This window comes from Tribolium castaneum, chromosome 4 (assembly GCF_031307605.1).
Source record: "Tribolium castaneum strain GA2 chromosome 4, icTriCast1.1, whole genome shotgun sequence".
Lineage (NCBI taxonomy): Eukaryota > Metazoa > Arthropoda > Insecta > Coleoptera > Tenebrionidae > Tribolium > Tribolium castaneum.
In genome coordinates this window covers 2,763,050-2,781,990 of record NC_087397.1, presented here as the reverse complement: position 1 = coordinate 2,781,990, position 18,941 = coordinate 2,763,050, and the positions used below count along the sequence as shown (strand labels likewise).

Sequence of the window (18,941 nt, the reverse complement as noted above, 5' to 3'; positions counted from 1 at the left end):
TATATAAAACGAATGGTACCCTTTAGGTATCACTTCACATTTTTTCCTGCACTACAATGTATCTTCCAGTCCTCCTAGCTGCATTTTTCTTCAGTCGGTGCAGTTCCGTTGCACTGCGTGAGTACCCAAGTCCGGGAAACGCCCCCAAAGCTAATTGTTTCTTCCAGCAAAGTACATCAAACTGTGCAGCGGAAGCGACCCAAATTTCGACAAATGCGGTCTTCAGAGCGGCAAAGAGGCCATCAAGCACCTGGTGGCGGGTAAGGCTTTGTCCCAATCAGGTTTTAAATCAGGCTTCCCGAAGTTAAAGGAGCGATAGCTCCACCTTGACATTTCGAATTTTTGTCTTTTTGCAGGCGAGAAGTCGTTACGTCTGCTGCCTTTATCGCCGCTAAAACTGCCGTTTGTGCAATTGGAGGACCGGGCTGATTTCCAGTTGAACATCACCGATGCGGAAATTATCGGACTCAACAAAGCCGAACTCATTGGATTCCAGTAAGTTTCCAATTTTGATTGATTTCTAATTGCGTTAGCGATTTTTGCAGCGCTGATTTGGACAAACGCGAGGTCACGGTCGTGGTGCATTTGGCGGAGATTCTGCTCAAAGGGCAGTTTCACACCGAGGGGAGAATCCTGATTCTGCCGATCAAGGGAGACGGCCCTGGATCGGTCAAAGCTTGTGAGTTTCACTAATTGAAGAAAGCGAAAATTGAGGAAAATTTTTCAGACGGAGGCAATTACACCTTCACTTTCCACTACAATCTAGTCGATAAGAACGGGCAAAAGTACGCCAAAATTGGCAAAAACGAATTTAAATTCACCATCGAGAAGGCCGAGTTTGCCGTTGAAAGTCTATTCGGGGATCCAACTATTGGTGAGTCTATTTTTTTAATTTGTTTTTTTTTTTAATTTTGTGTCTAGGTCGGGAGACAAACAGATTTCTTAACGAAAACTGGTTAGAGGTCGTGAAGGATTTTGAACACGTTATTGGCCAGACCATTGGCAGCATCTGCAATAATATTGCCAGCATCGTCTTCGAGAGAGTCCCATACAACGAAATTATTTTACCCTAATTGTTATCGTTGACTTAATTTATTTTGTTGTAAGTGATAAGAAATTGTGATCTGTAATTTAATTTTATTGTGTTTGTATTGTACGATTTTCGAAAATATACTTTTTTCAATAAAACTCGTTTTATTTTAAAAATTAAACACTCAAGTGACTAGCAATTTAAATTCAACTTTAGCGAACGCGAAAGTCTCTGGTTAGTGTCCTTCATCACTTCAGTTATACAACAATGAATTAACACTTTTTTAATCAAACACTTTATTAAATAAACAAACTATCCGACTTCCAACTTTTTCCAATCATATTGGGCGAAATGTGTCCCTCACTTTAGCACATTTTTCACAACTTCAAGACATTCCGGTCTCAAAGTCAGTAAAAATTCAAAAACCAGCTTCCAACTTATAAATTGAGGTTGATTTCCTGCGAGTCCCAGTCTCCAACAGGATGAAACATTTAGTGGTTGCTTTTGCTACAGTTTCGTGCATTTGTGCATTGTCGCATCGTGAGTTGCAATTTTCATTAAAAAAATAGCCAACATTTATTTGCAGCCGATTACATCAAACCGTGCCACATCAAAAAGCCCGATTTTAATAAATGTGCGTTGGAACACGGCAATTATGCCATTCCATATCTGGTCAAAGGTAATTTGTAATTATTTCGGCCAAAATTTTAGAGAGTTTTAGGCGATAAACAACGGGGGGTTCCCAAGATGAATCCGATGAAGCTGCCTTTAGTCGAAGTGGTTGAAAGCAATTTTAGGCTAGCAATGAAAGATTTGAGTGTTTACGGGTTGGAAAACTCAAGTCTGACTGATATTAAGTAAAGGTTTTTGATTTTTTGGAGTGGTAATAATTTGGTCGTTTTAGAATGAACCAAACCTATCTTGATCTCACGTTCCACGCCGATAGACTAATGTTTATCGGACAGTACGAAGTTGATGGGAAAATTTTATTTCTGTCCCTACAAGGCTCAGGGCCTTGTAATTTAACCTCCGGTAATTACTCCAGAAATTTAAAAATCGCCAATAATAGTAATTTCCTTAGTTGGAGGTAATTTTAGATTTGTTAGCGTTCTACAGGAATATACTGAAGGGAAAGAGACTTTTGTTAAATTTAACAAGCCCACCATGGACTACACTCTCGAGAGAGCATATTTTTACCTAGAGAATCTCCTTGATAGTGGGGACCAGCAAATTGGTAAATTTGATTTTAGTCAAAACTTGTTCCACAATGGGATTTCCAGGCATTGACATTAATAGAATATTGAATGAGAATTGGGAAGACGTTCTCAAAGACATAGACGTTCCCCTGAAGGAGACCGTGACGACGGTGGTCGAGTCCGTCGTTTCAAAAATCCTCAGAAACATTCCAGCGAAAAACATATTTCCTGATTAATTAGCAATCTGTTCACCAATCATTGTCAATAATTATCATTAAATGTTCTCATTTGCAACACTGGTTTTTGTTCGAGACGATCTTAGGACCGTTTGAGTGGAAAATTATACAACGGTTTTCAGTGACTCGTCAAGGTTTTTAATTACACGTGCTGATTAGCTTCAGAAATTAATAACATCTGTTTCTTATGCAAAACCATCCAAAAAACAAATCACGAAACCTGAAACAAAAGTTTGAAGGTCGTTATGGTCTCATCGTATTATTATTGTTTCAGATTTGGGATTTTTCCAAACAAATGCGATTTTATGCTTAGAAAAAGTCCGTGATTTATTTAGACACTGATTCGCAAAAAATTGGAAACCAATCGACTCTAACACTAGTGAATAGCGCGTAAAACAATAAACGTGAATAGAGATGAAATCAGTAAAGCGTAAAAAACGCTTTAAATAAATTAAGTGGTCTACACTCTTAATGATTTGATTGTTCTTCAAAACACAATGTTTAATTTAACCTTAGTAACGTGTTCCGGTATAAAAAAATAAAACTGGCGTTCGAAGCAAGTATAAAAGAGTCATTTTTATTTCGCCAGGCTTAGTTCTTAATGGTTCGCAGGATGAAATATCAGGTTTTGGTTTTAGTGGTCGCGCTTTTTTGCACACCTGTGGTGCCGCAGTCGCCTCAAACTAGACGTAGGTCCAGCTCTTGTATTTCCACCAAACTGAGTTGTTTTTTCAGCGAGTTATATCAAATCCTGTGATGAGAAAAACCCCAATTTCAAAACCTGTGCTTTGGAAAATGCCAATTACGCGATTCCTTTCATAGTCAAAGGTAATTAGCTCATTTTGATTTATTGCAGTTTTAACGAACTCGAATTAGGTGACAAACAAGTGGGCATTCCGCGATTGGACCCACTTGACTTACCTTTGATCGAAATCGAACACAACAACTTCAAGTTATCCTTGAAAGACGTGCAAGTATCTGGTCTCAAAGACATCAAAGTAACGAGTATAGAGTGAGTGTAATTAGTTCAAAAAAATTATTTATTACACAAACCGTTCCAGTCTTGGGAGAACGGGTTTTGACGCAGTTTTTCACATCGAAAACCTAAACATCATTGGCACTTATGACATCGATGGCAAAGTTTTGCTCTTGACATTAAAGGGTCAAGGCCCGGCGAATATAACAGCAGGTAAATCCTCTCCCATTTATTACAACCGCAAAAATTTTTTTCTCAGTCGGAGGTGACTATCACGTCAAAGCCAAAATAGAACCGTACCAGAAAAATGACATCGAGTACTTGAAATTTGTCGATCCCCAGATTGACTTTACCCTAACTCGGGCCTATTTCAACTTTGAAAATATTTTAAACGGGAACCAAGAGCTAGGTTCGGAAATTAATCAATTGTTGAACGAGAACTGGCAGGACGTTTTGAACGACTTGGGGGCTCCAATCAAAGAAACCGTCACCCGGATTATAGAATCTATCGTTTCGAAAATACTGGAGCGAGTGCCGGCCAATGAAATCCTCTAGTTGTGTAAAAAAGTGATAATAATTAGAATAAATGTTATAATTATGTATCAAGTTTAGAAACCAATAAAACGTATTATTTTTACAAAGTTTTTTATTTTATGCAATTCCAAGCAGCGATTAGCAATTAAATATAATTTATGCCTATTAAAACAGATCTCCCCTGACGTGAAATTTTCCAGAACGAATTTCGGTCAAAGTCAAGGTTTGTCGCTTTCTGCTTCACCGATTTGGTCCCTTTTATACGAAAAGTGTCACTAATGTGTCTCCGGTTTCACACTCTTCACATTTTTCTTAAATCGTATGAAAAATTTTATTTCCTCGATAAGTTCTTTCCTAAACTGTTGGTCCGTCTTTTTCGTGGTGGAATACACACGAAGTGCCAACTCAACAAAAGAAATGCAAAATCCAAGCCCAGTACCGAGAAACAGTACCAGGAAAACGCCGCCCACATTTTGCAAATTGAGCGGAGTGGCGGCACTTTCCGACTTTTGGGCCTAAAAAATCATTACACAAGCGAAAAACAATTTGAGAGACACACCCCACAATTACTAGCCCCGCGTTTCTCCTTCCACCACTTCTCCTTCAATTGGGCAATTTTGCCCGTTTCCTGCAACCTGAGTATGGCAGCGCTTAGGTCATTTCTGTATGACGAATCTGTAACTTTTAATAAAGTCAAGTTTAATCGATTATTTGTGTTACTTTTTTTCATAGCAATGGCATAGCCTTTGTCGTCTAAAGGCGCCCCAACACTGGCCAAAGAGCAGTGCCGTTCAATAACATATTCAATGGTCGTAGACTCCATAAAAAAAGCGTAATGTTTCTCCTCAGTTCGCTCCACCCCTTCGTCATTACTCTCAGTCATTTCTTCGTCATGCGTGGCCATAAAGTGCCAAATTCGGCTGCGCACACTGTCATTCCCTGCGTTCTAAACCACATAAATAATTAACAAAAAAATCCGTACTGTCGTACTTTGAAAAAATTAGCAGTCGCTCCACCTCTTTTCGCCCCGTATTTAATCTCGGTTTGTTCCGACAGCTCCTTGACATTACTGAAAGGTGTAACCAGTGTTTCAACGGTGAGGAAAGCGGCCAAGTTAGCAGTGTATGATGAAACCATAATCAGAGTAAAAAACCACCAAACCCCGGCCCCGGTTCTTGTCGAAATCCCGCTAAAATGTCACTTGAAAAAAAGAAATCGAGTTGAGTTCATACATTGGTGCCAGCTCTGTTCCCTGTTGCATCAAACTGCCGATCGTAAACCACAAACTGTTCCTGATACTGAACTGGTTGATCAGATATTCGGGCTCTTCCACGCAAGGGAAAGGGTTCGTCCACTCACTGGGGGACAACCGCCCCATCACAAAAAAACACATTGAGACTAGGAAATACGTCACCACCAGTAAAATCCAAACTGTGTAGGAAAAAGGCGAAACAAACATAAAGAGACTTGGAGGTACAGGTTTTGGTTTTTTATACAGGATTGAAATTCCCAAATTCATGAACTGGAGGGTGAAATCGACGACAGCTTCGCGTTCCGCCGTCACAGTCAAATCGGCAATTGCCAAGTCAGCTTTCTGGAAATTTGCACTAAACTTACAGTTGTGCAATTTTGAGCAAACCTACGCCACTCAAAATTGCACCAATTAAACCGTTCCATTCTCCCGTAGTTTGGTTGTAATTGCCGTTGTAACCATCTTCCTGGATTATGATGGTGTAGTTGAAACCCAGCATTTTGGACAACTCGTCCATTAGGTCAATGCCGAAGCCTTCAAACCGGTCATTGCCAAAAAGCTGTTGCGTTGTTTCCTTCAACATGCCATAGGGAGTAGTCTAGAATCGTAATCAAAATTTTGGACAAGGATTGCAATCATTTACCAAGCATGTAATAACAGTGAAGGTTTTATTTACAAGATTTGCATCGTCCACGATTTTGACTTTTGAGAGATTCGGGGGCCGATTAAGACTTAAACCACTGAAAAAAGACCAAGCACCAATTCGTAGCAATCCACCAAGTGACAATTCCAAAATATCTAGAGTAAAGTCTCGCCGGAAACCTTCGTTGTCAAAGTGGACAACTCCGGTGAGTCCTTTGATAGTTTGCTGAAACTTCGAGTCAGATTTATGCAAAAATGAAACACTCTAGTTACTCCTTTCATGTAGTTGACTATAGTGTGGCCACTGTCCCAATTGTTGGACGTATTGCAGTACAAGGTCTGACTTTGGATGACCACTTGTTCCGAAAGCGTTAAATCTAGCACTGCTTGGTGCAACAAATCGACTGAATCGATCAAAAGGGCCGTTTGGTGTCTCAATAACCACCCAGAGGGAATCCCTTTGTACTTCTCTTGCGTATAAATCTGGTCGGCCAAGCTCATAATCTCGGCATTTTCGGGATTAAAGATCCGGAACTGGAAAAATAATGTGAAAAAGTCAAGGTTGGTTCCGTGATAAATTACTCCGGTGATGTTGGCTTCAGAGTATTGGAACGGTGCCAGATCTATTGTTTGCAAATCAAGTTTAGTGATGATATAACTGTGACGTTCCGTCATCATTCCCACTTGTTGTGCTTGCTTAAGAACCGCCTCCAAAATATCAACGGAACATTCCAAAATAAAATTCGTTTCGCCGGTTTTTTTAATACTAGTCAAACTCGTCCTGAATGTGTCGTACATGTCTAATTCAAGCCGACTTAGCGTCACTCTTTGCTTGCAAGACGCCGCGAAAAGGCCCAACTTTGCGAGACTCTCCTCTGAGTCGTAAATCACAACGAGACTTCTCCAGCCCCATTTATTGACAATTTCGAGATACGCTTGGCTCATAACCGACGGATGTGGGTGTAGGTTTAGCAAACAGTCGTGTCTCGAGAGTTTGCGGTCAAAGTAGGTCTCAACGTGAGGTATTTCCTTCCGGTCGAGGATTGTCTGAATGGCTGGGGATGAGTGAATGGAGCTGGGCCCAAAAATCGCAATAACGCCCTTTTGCAAAAGCTCGCAAGTGGTGAGATAGGTGGTGTAGGCGTTGTAATTGTCAATGAGATGGGAGTCTGGGATTAGTCTGATGGACGAATCCTTGTATTTGGCATTGATGAGGTCCGTAGCGAGATGAAACGCTTTTTGCTCGGTCTCATGCTGAAATAGACCTCCTGAAAGGCCCACGTATACAACCAATAATACGAACACATGACTTACCTATGCGAAGATTTTGGGTTTGTGACCCCGTTGGTGTGTGAAAGCTCGTAAAATAAAAAAACAGCAAAAGTAACATCACAGAAATACACGCGGTTTGGGCATTTTTTTCAAAATATGAGGAAGACTAGACTGTGTGTGGTGGAGTTCCATGAACTCGGTTTACACAGATATTTTTAGAATTTCAACGTCTTTCCCGCAATCAATCCGGCGTTTGTTTCCAAGCGGATTAAAACGGTTTTCAAAATGAAACAACGTCTACGAAACAGTTGGAATAGTTTATTGATGAAAATTTGCTGATTTATGAACATGGACATGATTTTTTACAACAAATTATTTACAAACGTAACATGGCAGTATTTAACGAAACAATCGGCTAAGACCTAACTACTAACCCCAATATGATACATTTCAATTAAGCCGAAAAAATGATATGTTTTTGAACTGAAGCAAACCCTTGATGATTTTGTACTGAGCTTGGTCCGAAAAAAAGCCGCATATTGTCTGTAGCAAAACAGCAGGAACGATTAACAAGGCAATCAAAATATATCATATTTTAATTAATGGGTTCTTTATTGACAACGAAACCGTAAGACGTGTAAGATCCCAAGGGATGAAACCGAGCGTCATCAACCCCTGTTGAGGCATCGCAAGGGCGTCCCTTCTTGCGAATTGGTTTCGTCGACCCTTGACAACGCATGGCGAATTTTAATTCATTTGCCATCTCAGCACACAAGGACGACTGAAAAATCGAAAAATACGTCACAAGGGAAAGATATTTTACGAAAGATAAGCCTGTAAGAGACTTTAGGGCGAAACAAAGGAATCTGGATGGTAGGGGCTCACTTACCTCCTACTTTTCCGGAATACAAAGTAAGCAAAAACATATTTCAAAATAAACTTAGATAGTTATCTATCAAAAGGCTACACACTAAGTTCCGCACACGTACAAGTTGTTTGTACGGGTGTTCCAGAACAGTAATTGGTTCTGGAACAACCTGCATATACCATACCAAAAACTTGCTAATGGTCCGTTTTGGTACAGTATTTAGTCATAAAAGTTACATTTTGTTGATTGTGACAATATTATGGTTCGATATTGTCGATAAATTCGTTTCTCTAAATAAAAGAGCGACCCTGGTCTTACAACAAAGCTCGTAGTATGTACAGTCTATGTTTATGTTAATGTGTACTAAACGATTGCAGATCACGTGACTTGACGTTACAAAATGGCGGAATATCATGTCGGACAAAACTTTATAAAATTGTACAACATATTTACAAAGTATTGAGCTTACGTAACGAAAACTTCCAGGCAAAAAGGCGTTTGCGATCGCAACCGACTTTTGTGCCTTTGGAGACAAAACTATCAACTAAAACTTCTCTTATAGCTACGTGTCGTGTAGAATGCTGCTCACCCTTTCTTCCACTGCAACTTTCCGCGATTTCCATACAAATTCGCACACTGCTATAACGCACGCTACTCCCATTCCGCCCATGAGTACGACAAAAACCCCACCCACGTTGGCCAGACCTAATTCATTAGCTGTGCTGCTGGTTTTGGTCGTATCGTCCTATAAATAAGGAAAAATAAAGGGTTAAACCTCGCTAAAGCGGGCTTTTACCCGACACGCTCCTCCGCCCCGTTTCTCCTTCCACCAGCGTGTTTTCAATATGTGGAGTTTTCCCTCTTCTTGCAACTTTAATATCGTGCCACTAATTGCAGTCCTGAACGGGGAATCTGTGCACAAAAGAATGAATAAAAAGTTGGGGGTGTTTTTCAATGTGTACTTGGAGGCATGGCGATGCCGTATCCCTTCGAATCGAGCATTCCTCCCACTTGGGTCAGCTCGCAGTTTCGCTCAATTACGTATTCGATCGAAGTGGATTCCATAAGGAAAGCGTAGCTGCCCTTGCCTTTAACGACCCGCTCCACCCCTTCCACGTTACTCGCGGTGAAGACCGACGGTCTTTGCGACTCCATAAACGACCACATCCGCTGGTAGGTCGAGAAGTTTGAGTCCCGGAAGAAGGCAGCAGTGGAGCCCCCGCGGAGCGCCCCGTACTTGATCTTGGTCTGTTTGGCCAAATCGTCAGCGCTTTCGATGGGGGAGTCCATGCGTTCCACCGTCAAAAACGCGGCCAAGTTGGCAGTATACGAGGAAATCATGATCAAGGTGAAGAACCACCACATCCCGGCCACCATTCTCGTGGAAACGGCTCTGCAAAAATTGTTTTTCACGACTTTTGGTTTGGGTGCGAAAAATCACAATGAAGATGTTCTAGAAAACGATGATTTCGACATGAAGACTTACTTGGGCGCAATGTCAGATCCTTGTTGCATCAAAGACCCGATGGTGAACCACAAGGAATTTAAGAGAGTGAACTGGTTTTCTAGAACATCCGGATCGCTATTGCATGGGTGCGGGTTGTCCCATTCGTACGGACTGAACCTGCAACCACAACTCCAGCTGAACTAGGTTCTACAAGGCTTACTTGGGCAAAAAGTCGCATCCTTGCTGCATTAAAGAACCGATAGCGAACCACATGCAATTAAACAAAGTGAACTGGTTCTCGAGGTGGTCCGGGTTAGGGTTGCACGGGTGTGGGTTCTGCCACTCGTAGGGAGTGAACCTGGAAACGGTTAGAAATCTGGGAATTTTTCCACAAGTCCAGGCTTACCTGGCTAGGATGAAGAGCAGCACGGACACGCCCAGATAGGCCGTCGCCATGTAGATCCAAACGTCGAGCGATAGCGGCGATAAGAAGGAGAAGAGATTCGGTGGCTGCTTTATGGGCTTTCGGTACAAAATACTGATGCCTAGGTTCATAAAAGGCATCGTAAAATCTACAGCTTGTTCTCTATCGTAAGTGATAGTCAAGTCGGCGATTGCCAGGTCGGCTTTCTGATCCAGCAATTCCCGGATCATCCCGTCCCACTCCTTCGTCTCCCGGTTCAGGGACCCGTATCTCCCATCAGGAGCCAGCCGGATGGTGTAGTTGAAGCCCAACACTCGCGATATCTCGTGGATTAAATCCACGGCGTAGCCCTCAAACTGCGCGTTCCCTGTCAATTTCTCACTCGCCTCTTTACGCATCACGTACGGAGAACTCTGAAAGCCAACTCTTAAATTTTTAACTACAAGAGTCGGGAACAGCCCTACTAGGATCGTGGTGACGACGAACGTTTTATTCTGGATAATCTCCACGATCTGGGTGTAGGCCTCGCCATAAGTCCTCGTAAAATTGACACCTTCGGTGGAGTTCCACGTGCCGATCTTCTTGAGCCCCTCCTTGTTCAGCTCGATGATGTCCAGCACGAAATCGCTCCGAAATCCCTGATGGTCGAACTTGATCACTCCGGTCAAGCCCCGCATCTCGACCTGCAACCCCCGAATGCACCCCGCCTTCGCCAGCCCCCAACTTACGATTTTCATGTAGTTGATGAGACTGTAGCCGTGCGGCCAGGTATCCACGGCGTCGCAGCTCAGCGGCTTGATGTCGATTTGTTGGCTGGTGTCCAAATCATGGAGTGCTTTCGCAAACAAATGCACCGCGTCGTACATTAAGGCCGTTTCTGCCTGGAAACGACGTTTATGGCCGTAAGATACGCGCAAAAATGCATTCACGGCCTAAATGCAGCGTAAGCTTTGTTTGCAAAATGTGCTCATTCGAATTTACGACGCGGAATTGATTTATAACGCGGTTTAATCTCGCAACTTACCTTTACAAAAGTATTATTATCCTGTACATTCGTGCAGCATAAAATAGAAAACAAGCGTAACTATACTGATTGGGGGGAATTGATTGGTGGGGTGCTTTCTGGGTTAAATTTGGGGAACTAATAGGGTGCAAGTTTGTACCCGAATTATTGATGAAATTTCTCCCTTTTTGTTCTTTGCTTCGCTCAAATTCCATTCTCGTACAACTTTACGAACTTCCGGTCCATCAGGATCCACGAGTCGGAAAGCCGTTATATTAGTACCTCCGTATTTGAACTCCTCCAGATCTACGCCGTGTAGATCCTGAAATACGAGACTTAAGGGATTGTGTTTCTTCTGAGAGATTAAGATTTTTCAACAAGAACACTTGGAACTTGAATACAGTTTCGAAGTAATTTCAAAGCACTGAACCGGCTGAAATAGTATGCTGAAATTGTTTTCAGCTTTGCTGGTATAGCCGCCGGTGGAAAGCACAACTAAATAATTAACCTTTTCAGCTGAGATATTCACAACTAGAGCGGCACCGCTTTAAACAACGTTTTTTAATTAACTTCGAAATATTACAATTAGTAAATAATTTATTTACGAATTTTTGTTGGGAAATAAATTTGTCGTTGTAAAAACATTAATTTAGAACTAAACCTTTGGAGTAGGGTTTCCTGTGAAAATCTCCATAAATACGGTCTGCAGGAAATAAGAAATAGCAAAACCAATTTGTTCACTTTGCTCGCCCAAGTTCAAAGAGAATGAAGGAATCGTCTGTGCTGCCATTTACGGAAAACGCTGCGGTTCCGAATAAGATACATTCCGCGATCGTTTAAAGAGTTTTTATTAGATTTTTATTAAAAAAATGCAATAAAACGAAAATTATCCGCTGAATTTACTGGTACATGTGCCGTATCCATTTCCATAAACGGCTTAATTATAAAATTCGGCGATCGTTTATATCGCAACGGAGTGAACATTCGTAGAATCTGCATATGCAAATCATCTAGGACGAATTCCAATTACAGTTTAATTTGATCCTTTGAGAGTTGAATTACGCCAGATGTTACTAGACACGTTTAGCAACACAATTCGCCTATTAAAAAGGCATGGCTAATGGGGAAAGTCGCGGGATTAAGGAGGCGAAGTTTGACTTACTAAAGATGTTATGAGATAGCTGTGATAGTCGCTCATCATGCCGATCTGTTGCGCTTGTTTCAAAACATCGTAAATCCTCTCCGTCGAACAGTCTAAAACGATATGCGACTCTGCCGAGTTCTTGATCTGCTTCAGCAGTGGCCTGAAACAAAATTCGGGAATTTATCTGGCGACAGCCCCAACACAATGTCCCCCAGTTGCGTCTCTCCTTAACATTTAAATTTATCGCCGAAGCGAAACAGAGTCGCTTTAATGTACTCGTACATAATAAATAAACCGGAGAATAGGTTACAAGGTGCATTCCGTGTCAACCCGACTTCCTAACTTGCGAAATTATAATCATGTGCTGGTAATAAATTTTCCAGAGCAACTTTTGACGCTTGACTAATACGATTATGGAAGTCTTCCGCCTAAATGCATAATATTCATCGGGTTCTCGCGCCGAAAAGCCCCCATGTGGGACATTCGCTAGATGTTTATGCGCATTCTTTCGCCAAACCTATTCAAAACAAAATTCTAAAGCGGTTTTGTTAACTTAATAAAGATAAATCGCTGGCGTGTTTCCTTAATCAATTTTAATCGGCGAAAAATTATGATGGATGGGGGCACAAAGAAACGTCTGCGAGAGGAATTACCCGAGACACACTAACCGGAAATATTGATCAACTCATTACAAGCGTGCTCCGGAGGGCGGCCCTAAAAGGCTTCACCTATTAATACAATAACGCTACTTTGCTACGAAATTGTTTTAGAGCGGCTTAAAACTCGCTGCAGAAGATAAAGATGTCGGAAAGCAATATGTTTTGTTTGCTTAAGTTGGGATTGCAAAACAAATCCTTGGAGTGTTTCGATTGAAAGTTCTTGACCAAGCCCTTAGTAAATTAATTCGAGCTTTAAGTCACGTTTTGCTTCTACAGCCAATAAGCCCGGAATCCGTCAGCGACCATACAAAAACCGTCCGAGATTAACAAGCTCCCAACTCGGTCGAAGCTAATCATTTGTATGTGCACGCGGGTTGGTAAATAATACCGGTTAGGATATTGTGGAGTTAGTAAAACCGGGTGTAAATACCTGTAATCAGAGCTTTCCCCAAGCTGGCGTACAGTGATGGGAAACTCGTAGGGACCGTGAGCTTTCAACAGCTCCTGCAACCGCACCAGACCCTCATTATTCTCGTAGATTATAGTGAAGGATTTCCAGCCCCAGGCTTTCACTAAATCCACATACGCCTGAAACAAGAAATACAATTGCCCTTCACGCAAAAACTTGACGCTAAATAAGGTCTGGTGATGATAACTTCTGGATTATTGATTGGCGGCGATTTCCGGCCGGGCTATTTGGTTATTTTAGCCGGTGTAATTTCCATGTTAGTGCATTGCAGGCTTGTTAATTAAAGCAATTAAGAGAAAATCTGAACATCAGGAAATTAGCTCTAACTGATGCGGCTTCATTCAAAAACTAATTAAACGTTTGGGAAAAATGCCACGATACGTGGAAGGTCTGGAGCACAAGGAAACGGCCGAAAGCGTGTCCTTTTAAAATTTAAGGCCGAATCTAAGCGCCTCCACATGCAAATCGATACGAAAGCTCGATTCTACCTTGGACAGCGTGGTGGGATGGGGGTACAGGTTGACTAGACAGCTCTCCCTCCGGAGGCGGTAGTCCCAGCGGGTCTCCAGGTGCGGGATTTCCATCGTATCGCATATTGACTGCACGTGACTGGCCGTGTGTGCCGACTGAGGCCCGAAGATGGCAGCCACTCCACTTCGCAATAGGTGACAAACTGGAACAAAATTAATTATTCATACAACATTACACAGTTTCACTCACTCGACGAGTTTACTGCTTTTGGGAGCCCTTCTAATGGAAACGTGTCTTTGACGCGTTATTTATGTCGACAAACGCCGACATTTAGCTACTCGCTAATTCCGCTCCCAAAAATTTTGCGAGATTTCACGGTAATAAAATGTAATGTTATTGAAATGTAAACGTGACGGGGTCATAAAGAGATGAACACAATTTAATAACGTGCCATTTCCATATTCACACTCAAATGGAATTGGCTGAGATAAGAGCGGAAGGAGACCGTGTTATTTTCCCGAAAGTGGCGGAGATACAACTTAATTTTTTCAAGGAGTTCATTGCTTTCGACTTGGCTGGAGCATTGATTTTTGCTCCGGAGGCCGGACAATCAGATGGATGCGAAGCTCAAAAGAAAATTGTTATTGCGAAAGAGAGTGGAAATGAAGAATTAAATTATTCACATGCAAACCGAAAATATGCCGGATTACCAATAATCAACGGTTTTTGACAGCCAAATCCGGTTGGTTGAATTAAAACTAATATTATAATTAATAAATGCACCGCCATGTACATACATCATTATTATAATTTTGCACACTTTGGTTCAACCACACACAATTTTAATTAAAACACTATTTGGCTTTCAAATTAATTGTTTAATTCATTTATAAATAAAAGTTGCTGAAATATGAATCAACATTAACTTTTAACGCAACTAAACCAACCCGCAACTCGTCTATAAAGTTCACAAACTAGCAACGACAATCTTAAACAAAATTATTTCGTGGGGAGGAAATATATTGAAGTAATTTGTAACAGATGTTGAACTAATGCGAACTTAGATACAACAAAGTTTTCTAATCAGTAGGCACGTTCCGATAAACACTATTGCTTCCAGCAATGGTAATGGGGCTTATTAGCCTTTCAGTCATACTTAACTTGAGCAGAGTCTCAATTATCCGAACTTATTTCGGAATTTTTATTTAATTCTGTAATCAGCCGCTGTAGAATTTATCTGATAGTCTATGAGTAACTGAAGTCATACAGTGCCTTGTCCAGAACGTTAGTTCATAAAGTTCACCGTAAATTTTTAGAAAGAACTTAAAAAAGAATCTAGTTAAATCTGTTAAAAGGTTTGCTTAAAATTGTATTTTTGTTCTGGATATTGTGGCGTTTTGAATAATTAAGTTTCTGCTGTATCTGGTAATACAGAATACACGAAAATACGAAACACAAAGATAAAAATTTGTTAAAGACAAAGTAATATTATAAAATTGTATAGGTACCCACTTTTATACAAATTGGAGAGATTTTGTATTTAAACAATGTCTTTCGAACGACTGTATAAAGACAATTGGGAGAAAAATTCTTTCGTTAAGAATAAAATAAAACATTTGTCTTCCGTCTAAAATAAGAAACGTAAGACAAAGTGTGTTGTTTTTCGAATTGTGAACGTTTTCGTAGACATTGTCTAGAGTCCAGAGACCAGAAAATAGTATCTATGTTTTTTAGGAGTAAAAGCGTCAGATCTATAGGGTTTGATTGGCAAATATACAAACTTAAACCACAAGAATTGCTTTTTGTTTTGTTTCTGTTTGTTTTTTAATAGGTTTGTTCCCTATTTTTTGAGTTTTGTGCTCAAGTGTAGACCGGACAAAGTTTTTATTTAATTTTGTCTTACACACCACAGTTGGGATTTAAATCATTTAAGAACAAATTACGTCCTTTAACTTAAGTTATAAGTTGTACCTTTTTTGGATGCGTGGAAGCTGTCCTGCGGGGACATCTTCTCGATCTGCGCGCTGAGCTTGGACCTCGGCAGGATCATCCGATCGCTGTTGATCTTCTCGACCGCATATCTAAATGCGATCTCTTGCTTATCATCAGCGGGATGAAACAGTCCACCTGAAACAATCCCAAGATTAATGAAATTTTCTCAATGACCAGCACTCGGAAATCACTGTCATCAATCTTCCCTAATTTGATTTGTGAAAGTTGCCTCTTTGCTCTTTGTGTGTAAAGTTACCCGAGCCATTAACTGTCAATAATCCTATTAGGTTTAAGTCGCCCTTTGACGACACGGACACTATACTTTCGGCAGGGGATTATTACCGGCCAAGAACCCCGAATGGAAATGTTAAAACGATTTTTCGGAATGTCACTGCCACTTACCAAGGGACGGCTTTTATTCGACAAAAATCCTGGAATTTGTTACACGCAGCTGGGAGTTACTTTAATTATTAAAGTGCGCCTCTATTCAAAGCGGAAATAATTAAATAAAACGGGATTATACTTTTATAGAAATGGAGGAACAAATAGCGCTTTAATCGTTGGCTTTATGGAGGGAAAAGTTAGGTTTTTTGCGATAAAATGCCACCATAGAATATACAATACAAGGGCTTGCTGAAAGGAAGCTTAGGGGCGCCAAAAAAGTTTGATAAAGGCGACAAAGGCCCGCTTTTGTCTCGCGATGAAACACTATTTTGTTAATAAACTCGGGGGTGAAATAATCCAAAACTAAAAATGGTAAATTTCTGGGTCTTTAATGAAGTTGCCGAGGTTTTTATTTGCGACTTTTTTTCCTAAAAGGGCTTACCTATTCGGATCACGTCTGGAAGAGTGTTGGAAAATTTCATTAGCGGAAGCACTAAAAGCAATTGCGTTAGCCACTCCATCATGAAAACATCTGTAACAATAAAATATAAATTTAACTTTTCCATTTATCAAAATACGAGATCGATGCGAACGCTTTAATAAAACTAAAAAATCACCGCCGATAAAAGCACGACTTTTCTCCGGCTATTTCGTAATAAAGCACCCAATCGATACTTTAAAATTGGAAAAATGATTGAGCTTTTTCGCATCGCTTATTAGAACTGTTTTATCATCGCTGTCGTCTGTAGTTTTCTGGGGCATAACTCACACTTATCTCTCAGTTGATTTTTAAACTACCTGGACTTGTTGATTCTCGAAATGATTAATTAGTTGCCAAGAAGGACTAGCGACTAGTTTGGCAAAAGCCGCTCTATCAATGACAAATAAAATTTAGAGTAATTGCTTTTAAACGAGGAAACTTAAAGGCACTGTTTAGACCGGGAGACCCCTTTAAACATTTATCGAACCGACTGGAGTTGTCCCGAACTAACGACCATTACACCCTGACGGATGTCACCATCCAGTCAAGCCTCAGCTTTAAAATTTTTCGTCAACACTGTTGAACAAACGTCAGCAATTGCCTTCCGTACGATAAAAACCCTCGAGACATGGACATGAAAGAGTTCCAAATAATGAGATGATGTAGTATGTATGAAGACGGCCAGATCTTCCCAAAAGCATAAACAAAGCTTGTTAGTTTTTGCCAAATGCACCATCAGATTTTTCCCCAACAAAAGCCAGCTTATCTTGCTAATTACACTTTAAATCAAGATTAATTAAAACCATTTGTTTGGTACACTCTGCGCCCCCGAAACCGGACATATAAATCACTCGGGAATTTTCAATGTAAATAGTTGGGAATAGTTAAGGCCAGGATGTGTTTGCCTTAATTTTGAGGAGCACATGATCTTGGAGAAGATAAGGCACGAAGTCATATGCACATAGAGGAATTTATTTCAATTTCAAACCCGGCCACCGAAAAATGTTAAAATGGGGGAAGAATAACCAACATGTCTTAATTTTTTGTAAAGGGTGGAAAACTCGTCCGCTAGATGATTTTAAAGAGCAATATTGAAATAAAAACCGTCAGGGCTCATCCTCTAGAGAAAAAAATTATTTGATCATTATTTTGCTTTGTTCCTTTCGCGTTTCTTTTTGTACTTTAATTAAATTTTAATTGAATCTTGTTCGTCGTTACTTAAATGAGTGACAACTTGCTAAAGCTCTTAAAAATTTCTAATGCAACTTCCGACCACTGTTCAAGTTTCGTATCAACTATAACTAATAGATGTTTCACTTGGAAACTTCATACTTGTGTTAAGGAGTTTGGTGGGCGAACAATACGTATTTATTAAATTTTCTAAACTGCTACAAGCATAACATAAAAGCTCGAAGTAAATAAACATCAATCAAGTTTGCAGAACCCCTGAGGGAAAAATAGTTTTAAACTAACTTCCTAAGTACCACCATTCTAGTGAAATATTTTCCCAACACGTAAGTCGACCAAAACAAACTGGAATAATCTCATTTCATCGAAAACCGTGTCACAACAAGCGGCATGGAGTCCCCGTCCCTTGTATGAGCCATATGTGCGAACTCCGGGCGCTTTCCGCCCGCCATGGCCCGCCCCCATCGCCCGGACTATACATTTTCGCACCTACCTGCAGTTCTTCAGTTTTTCTTGAAAGCACAACACTCGAAACGTATCGACGCGGCCGTTATTGAGTGGCTCTTGCAGACCCGCAACCCTCACTGCAGCCGGGATTTTATTCCCAGCCTCCGGTTGCCCGGAGTCGGCGCTGTTCGGCTCCAGAACGCTCCGATGATAAAGACGGGATATGTCCACGATGTGAAAAATCAAATACACACCAGAAACGACCCGATCGAAATAAAGAAAACGGCCGACAAGCTGTGCCGAGAATCAAAAATGAAATTTATCGGCCTGGTTTCCGGTATTTGCGCCCGGAAAGTTTACAACTTTTCGGCTGTTTTAAGCAACTCGGAGGATATTTTTATTGATTTCGGGGAGAGTTAATTTATTACATAACTGATCTGAGGAGAAACGGATCAGATTGGGAAGACAGATTTGGGACAGTGGCTAGGTTTTTACACCATGTGGGGAATTTGGAAATAATAAATTAGTGTGGAGTTAATTTGCATTTGCGAGAACTCTCGCCACTGAACTCCACTTCCCGGATAAATATTGAATCTTCTTCATCGATCTCATGAATAAAATACGCGCTAGTTTAATATTAAAACACAATTTTAGCATTTGGGAGTGCTAATGCACTGATTCTTCGTATTTTCCGGAATCACAAGCAGCGGAATTATTCAGTGGCGCCTGGCAATCTGATCAAACCAGAACACAACAATAATTTTTATTTGTGTTTAAGGAACTCCTAATTCATATCGTTTAGATAAAATCTGTTCACTAAAACGTG

The 18,941-nt window shown here is 40.7% G+C and overlaps 4 protein-coding genes across 9 annotated transcripts; 2 read left to right on the top strand and 2 right to left on the bottom strand.

The window, feature by feature from the left end:
- Nucleotides 1–10: 10 nt before the first annotated feature.
- On the top strand, nt 11–1,188 carry LOC663738 (protein takeout). The gene is made up of 6 exons (XM_015985418.2): nt 11–117; nt 168–260; nt 357–495; nt 546–679; nt 728–874; nt 922–1,188. Exons 1-6 carry the CDS (start codon nt 57–59, stop codon nt 1,071–1,073), a joined length of 726 nt encoding a protein of 241 aa, XP_015840904.1. The 5' UTR covers nt 11–56; the 3' UTR covers nt 1,074–1,188.
- A 137-nt stretch (nt 1,189–1,325) lies between these two features.
- On the top strand, nt 1,326–4,079 carry LOC663750 (protein takeout). 2 transcript variants are annotated; one of them, XM_008203438.3, is made up of 7 exons: nt 1,326–1,570; nt 1,617–1,709; nt 1,752–1,887; nt 1,935–2,062; nt 2,112–2,264; nt 2,311–3,151; nt 3,198–3,295. In XM_008203438.3, exons 1-6 carry the CDS (start codon nt 1,513–1,515, stop codon nt 2,460–2,462), a joined length of 720 nt encoding a protein of 239 aa, XP_008201660.2. In that variant the 5' UTR covers nt 1,326–1,512; the 3' UTR covers nt 2,463–3,151; nt 3,198–3,295. The 2 variants fall into 2 exon arrangements, with proteins under 2 accessions (XP_008201660.2, XP_974890.2); XM_969797.4 differs by lacking the exons at nt 1,326–1,570; nt 1,617–1,709; nt 1,752–1,887; nt 1,935–2,062; nt 2,112–2,264 and adding exons at nt 3,339–3,474; nt 3,524–3,651; nt 3,698–4,079 and having other exon boundaries at nt 2,993–3,151; nt 3,198–3,290.
- Nucleotides 4,015–7,355, bottom strand: LOC663773 (glutamate receptor ionotropic, kainate 2). Its single transcript, XM_008203439.3, has 10 exons — nt 7,181–7,355; nt 6,449–7,134; nt 6,140–6,400; nt 5,868–6,092; nt 5,616–5,822; nt 5,205–5,566; nt 4,963–5,161; nt 4,693–4,918; nt 4,532–4,647; nt 4,015–4,487 (listed from the first exon to the last, which is right to left on the bottom strand). Exons 1-10 carry the CDS (start codon nt 7,254–7,256, stop codon nt 4,248–4,250), a joined length of 2,598 nt encoding a protein of 865 aa, XP_008201661.1. The 5' UTR covers nt 7,257–7,355; the 3' UTR covers nt 4,015–4,247.
- An 81-nt stretch (nt 7,356–7,436) lies between these two features.
- On the bottom strand, nt 7,437–18,895 carry LOC663783 (glutamate receptor ionotropic, kainate 2). 5 transcript variants are annotated; one of them, XM_015985319.2, is made up of 16 exons: nt 18,162–18,894; nt 16,442–16,531; nt 15,595–15,750; nt 13,641–13,825; nt 13,114–13,271; nt 12,043–12,184; nt 11,041–11,202; nt 10,902–10,922; nt 10,606–10,758; nt 10,342–10,560; nt 9,860–10,290; nt 9,493–9,630; nt 8,969–9,399; nt 8,803–8,918; nt 8,596–8,751; nt 7,437–7,919 (listed from the first exon to the last, which is right to left on the bottom strand). In XM_015985319.2, exons 2-16 carry the CDS (start codon nt 16,521–16,523, stop codon nt 7,734–7,736), a joined length of 2,736 nt encoding a protein of 911 aa, XP_015840805.1. In that variant the 5' UTR covers nt 16,524–16,531; nt 18,162–18,894; the 3' UTR covers nt 7,437–7,733. The 5 variants fall into 5 exon arrangements, with proteins under 5 accessions (XP_015840805.1, XP_015840804.1, XP_064212414.1 ...); XM_015985318.2 differs by lacking the exon at nt 9,493–9,630 and adding an exon at nt 9,674–9,811 and having other exon boundaries at nt 18,162–18,893; XM_064356344.1 differs by lacking the exon at nt 10,902–10,922 and having other exon boundaries at nt 18,162–18,895.
- Nucleotides 18,896–18,941: the final 46 nt, after the last annotated feature.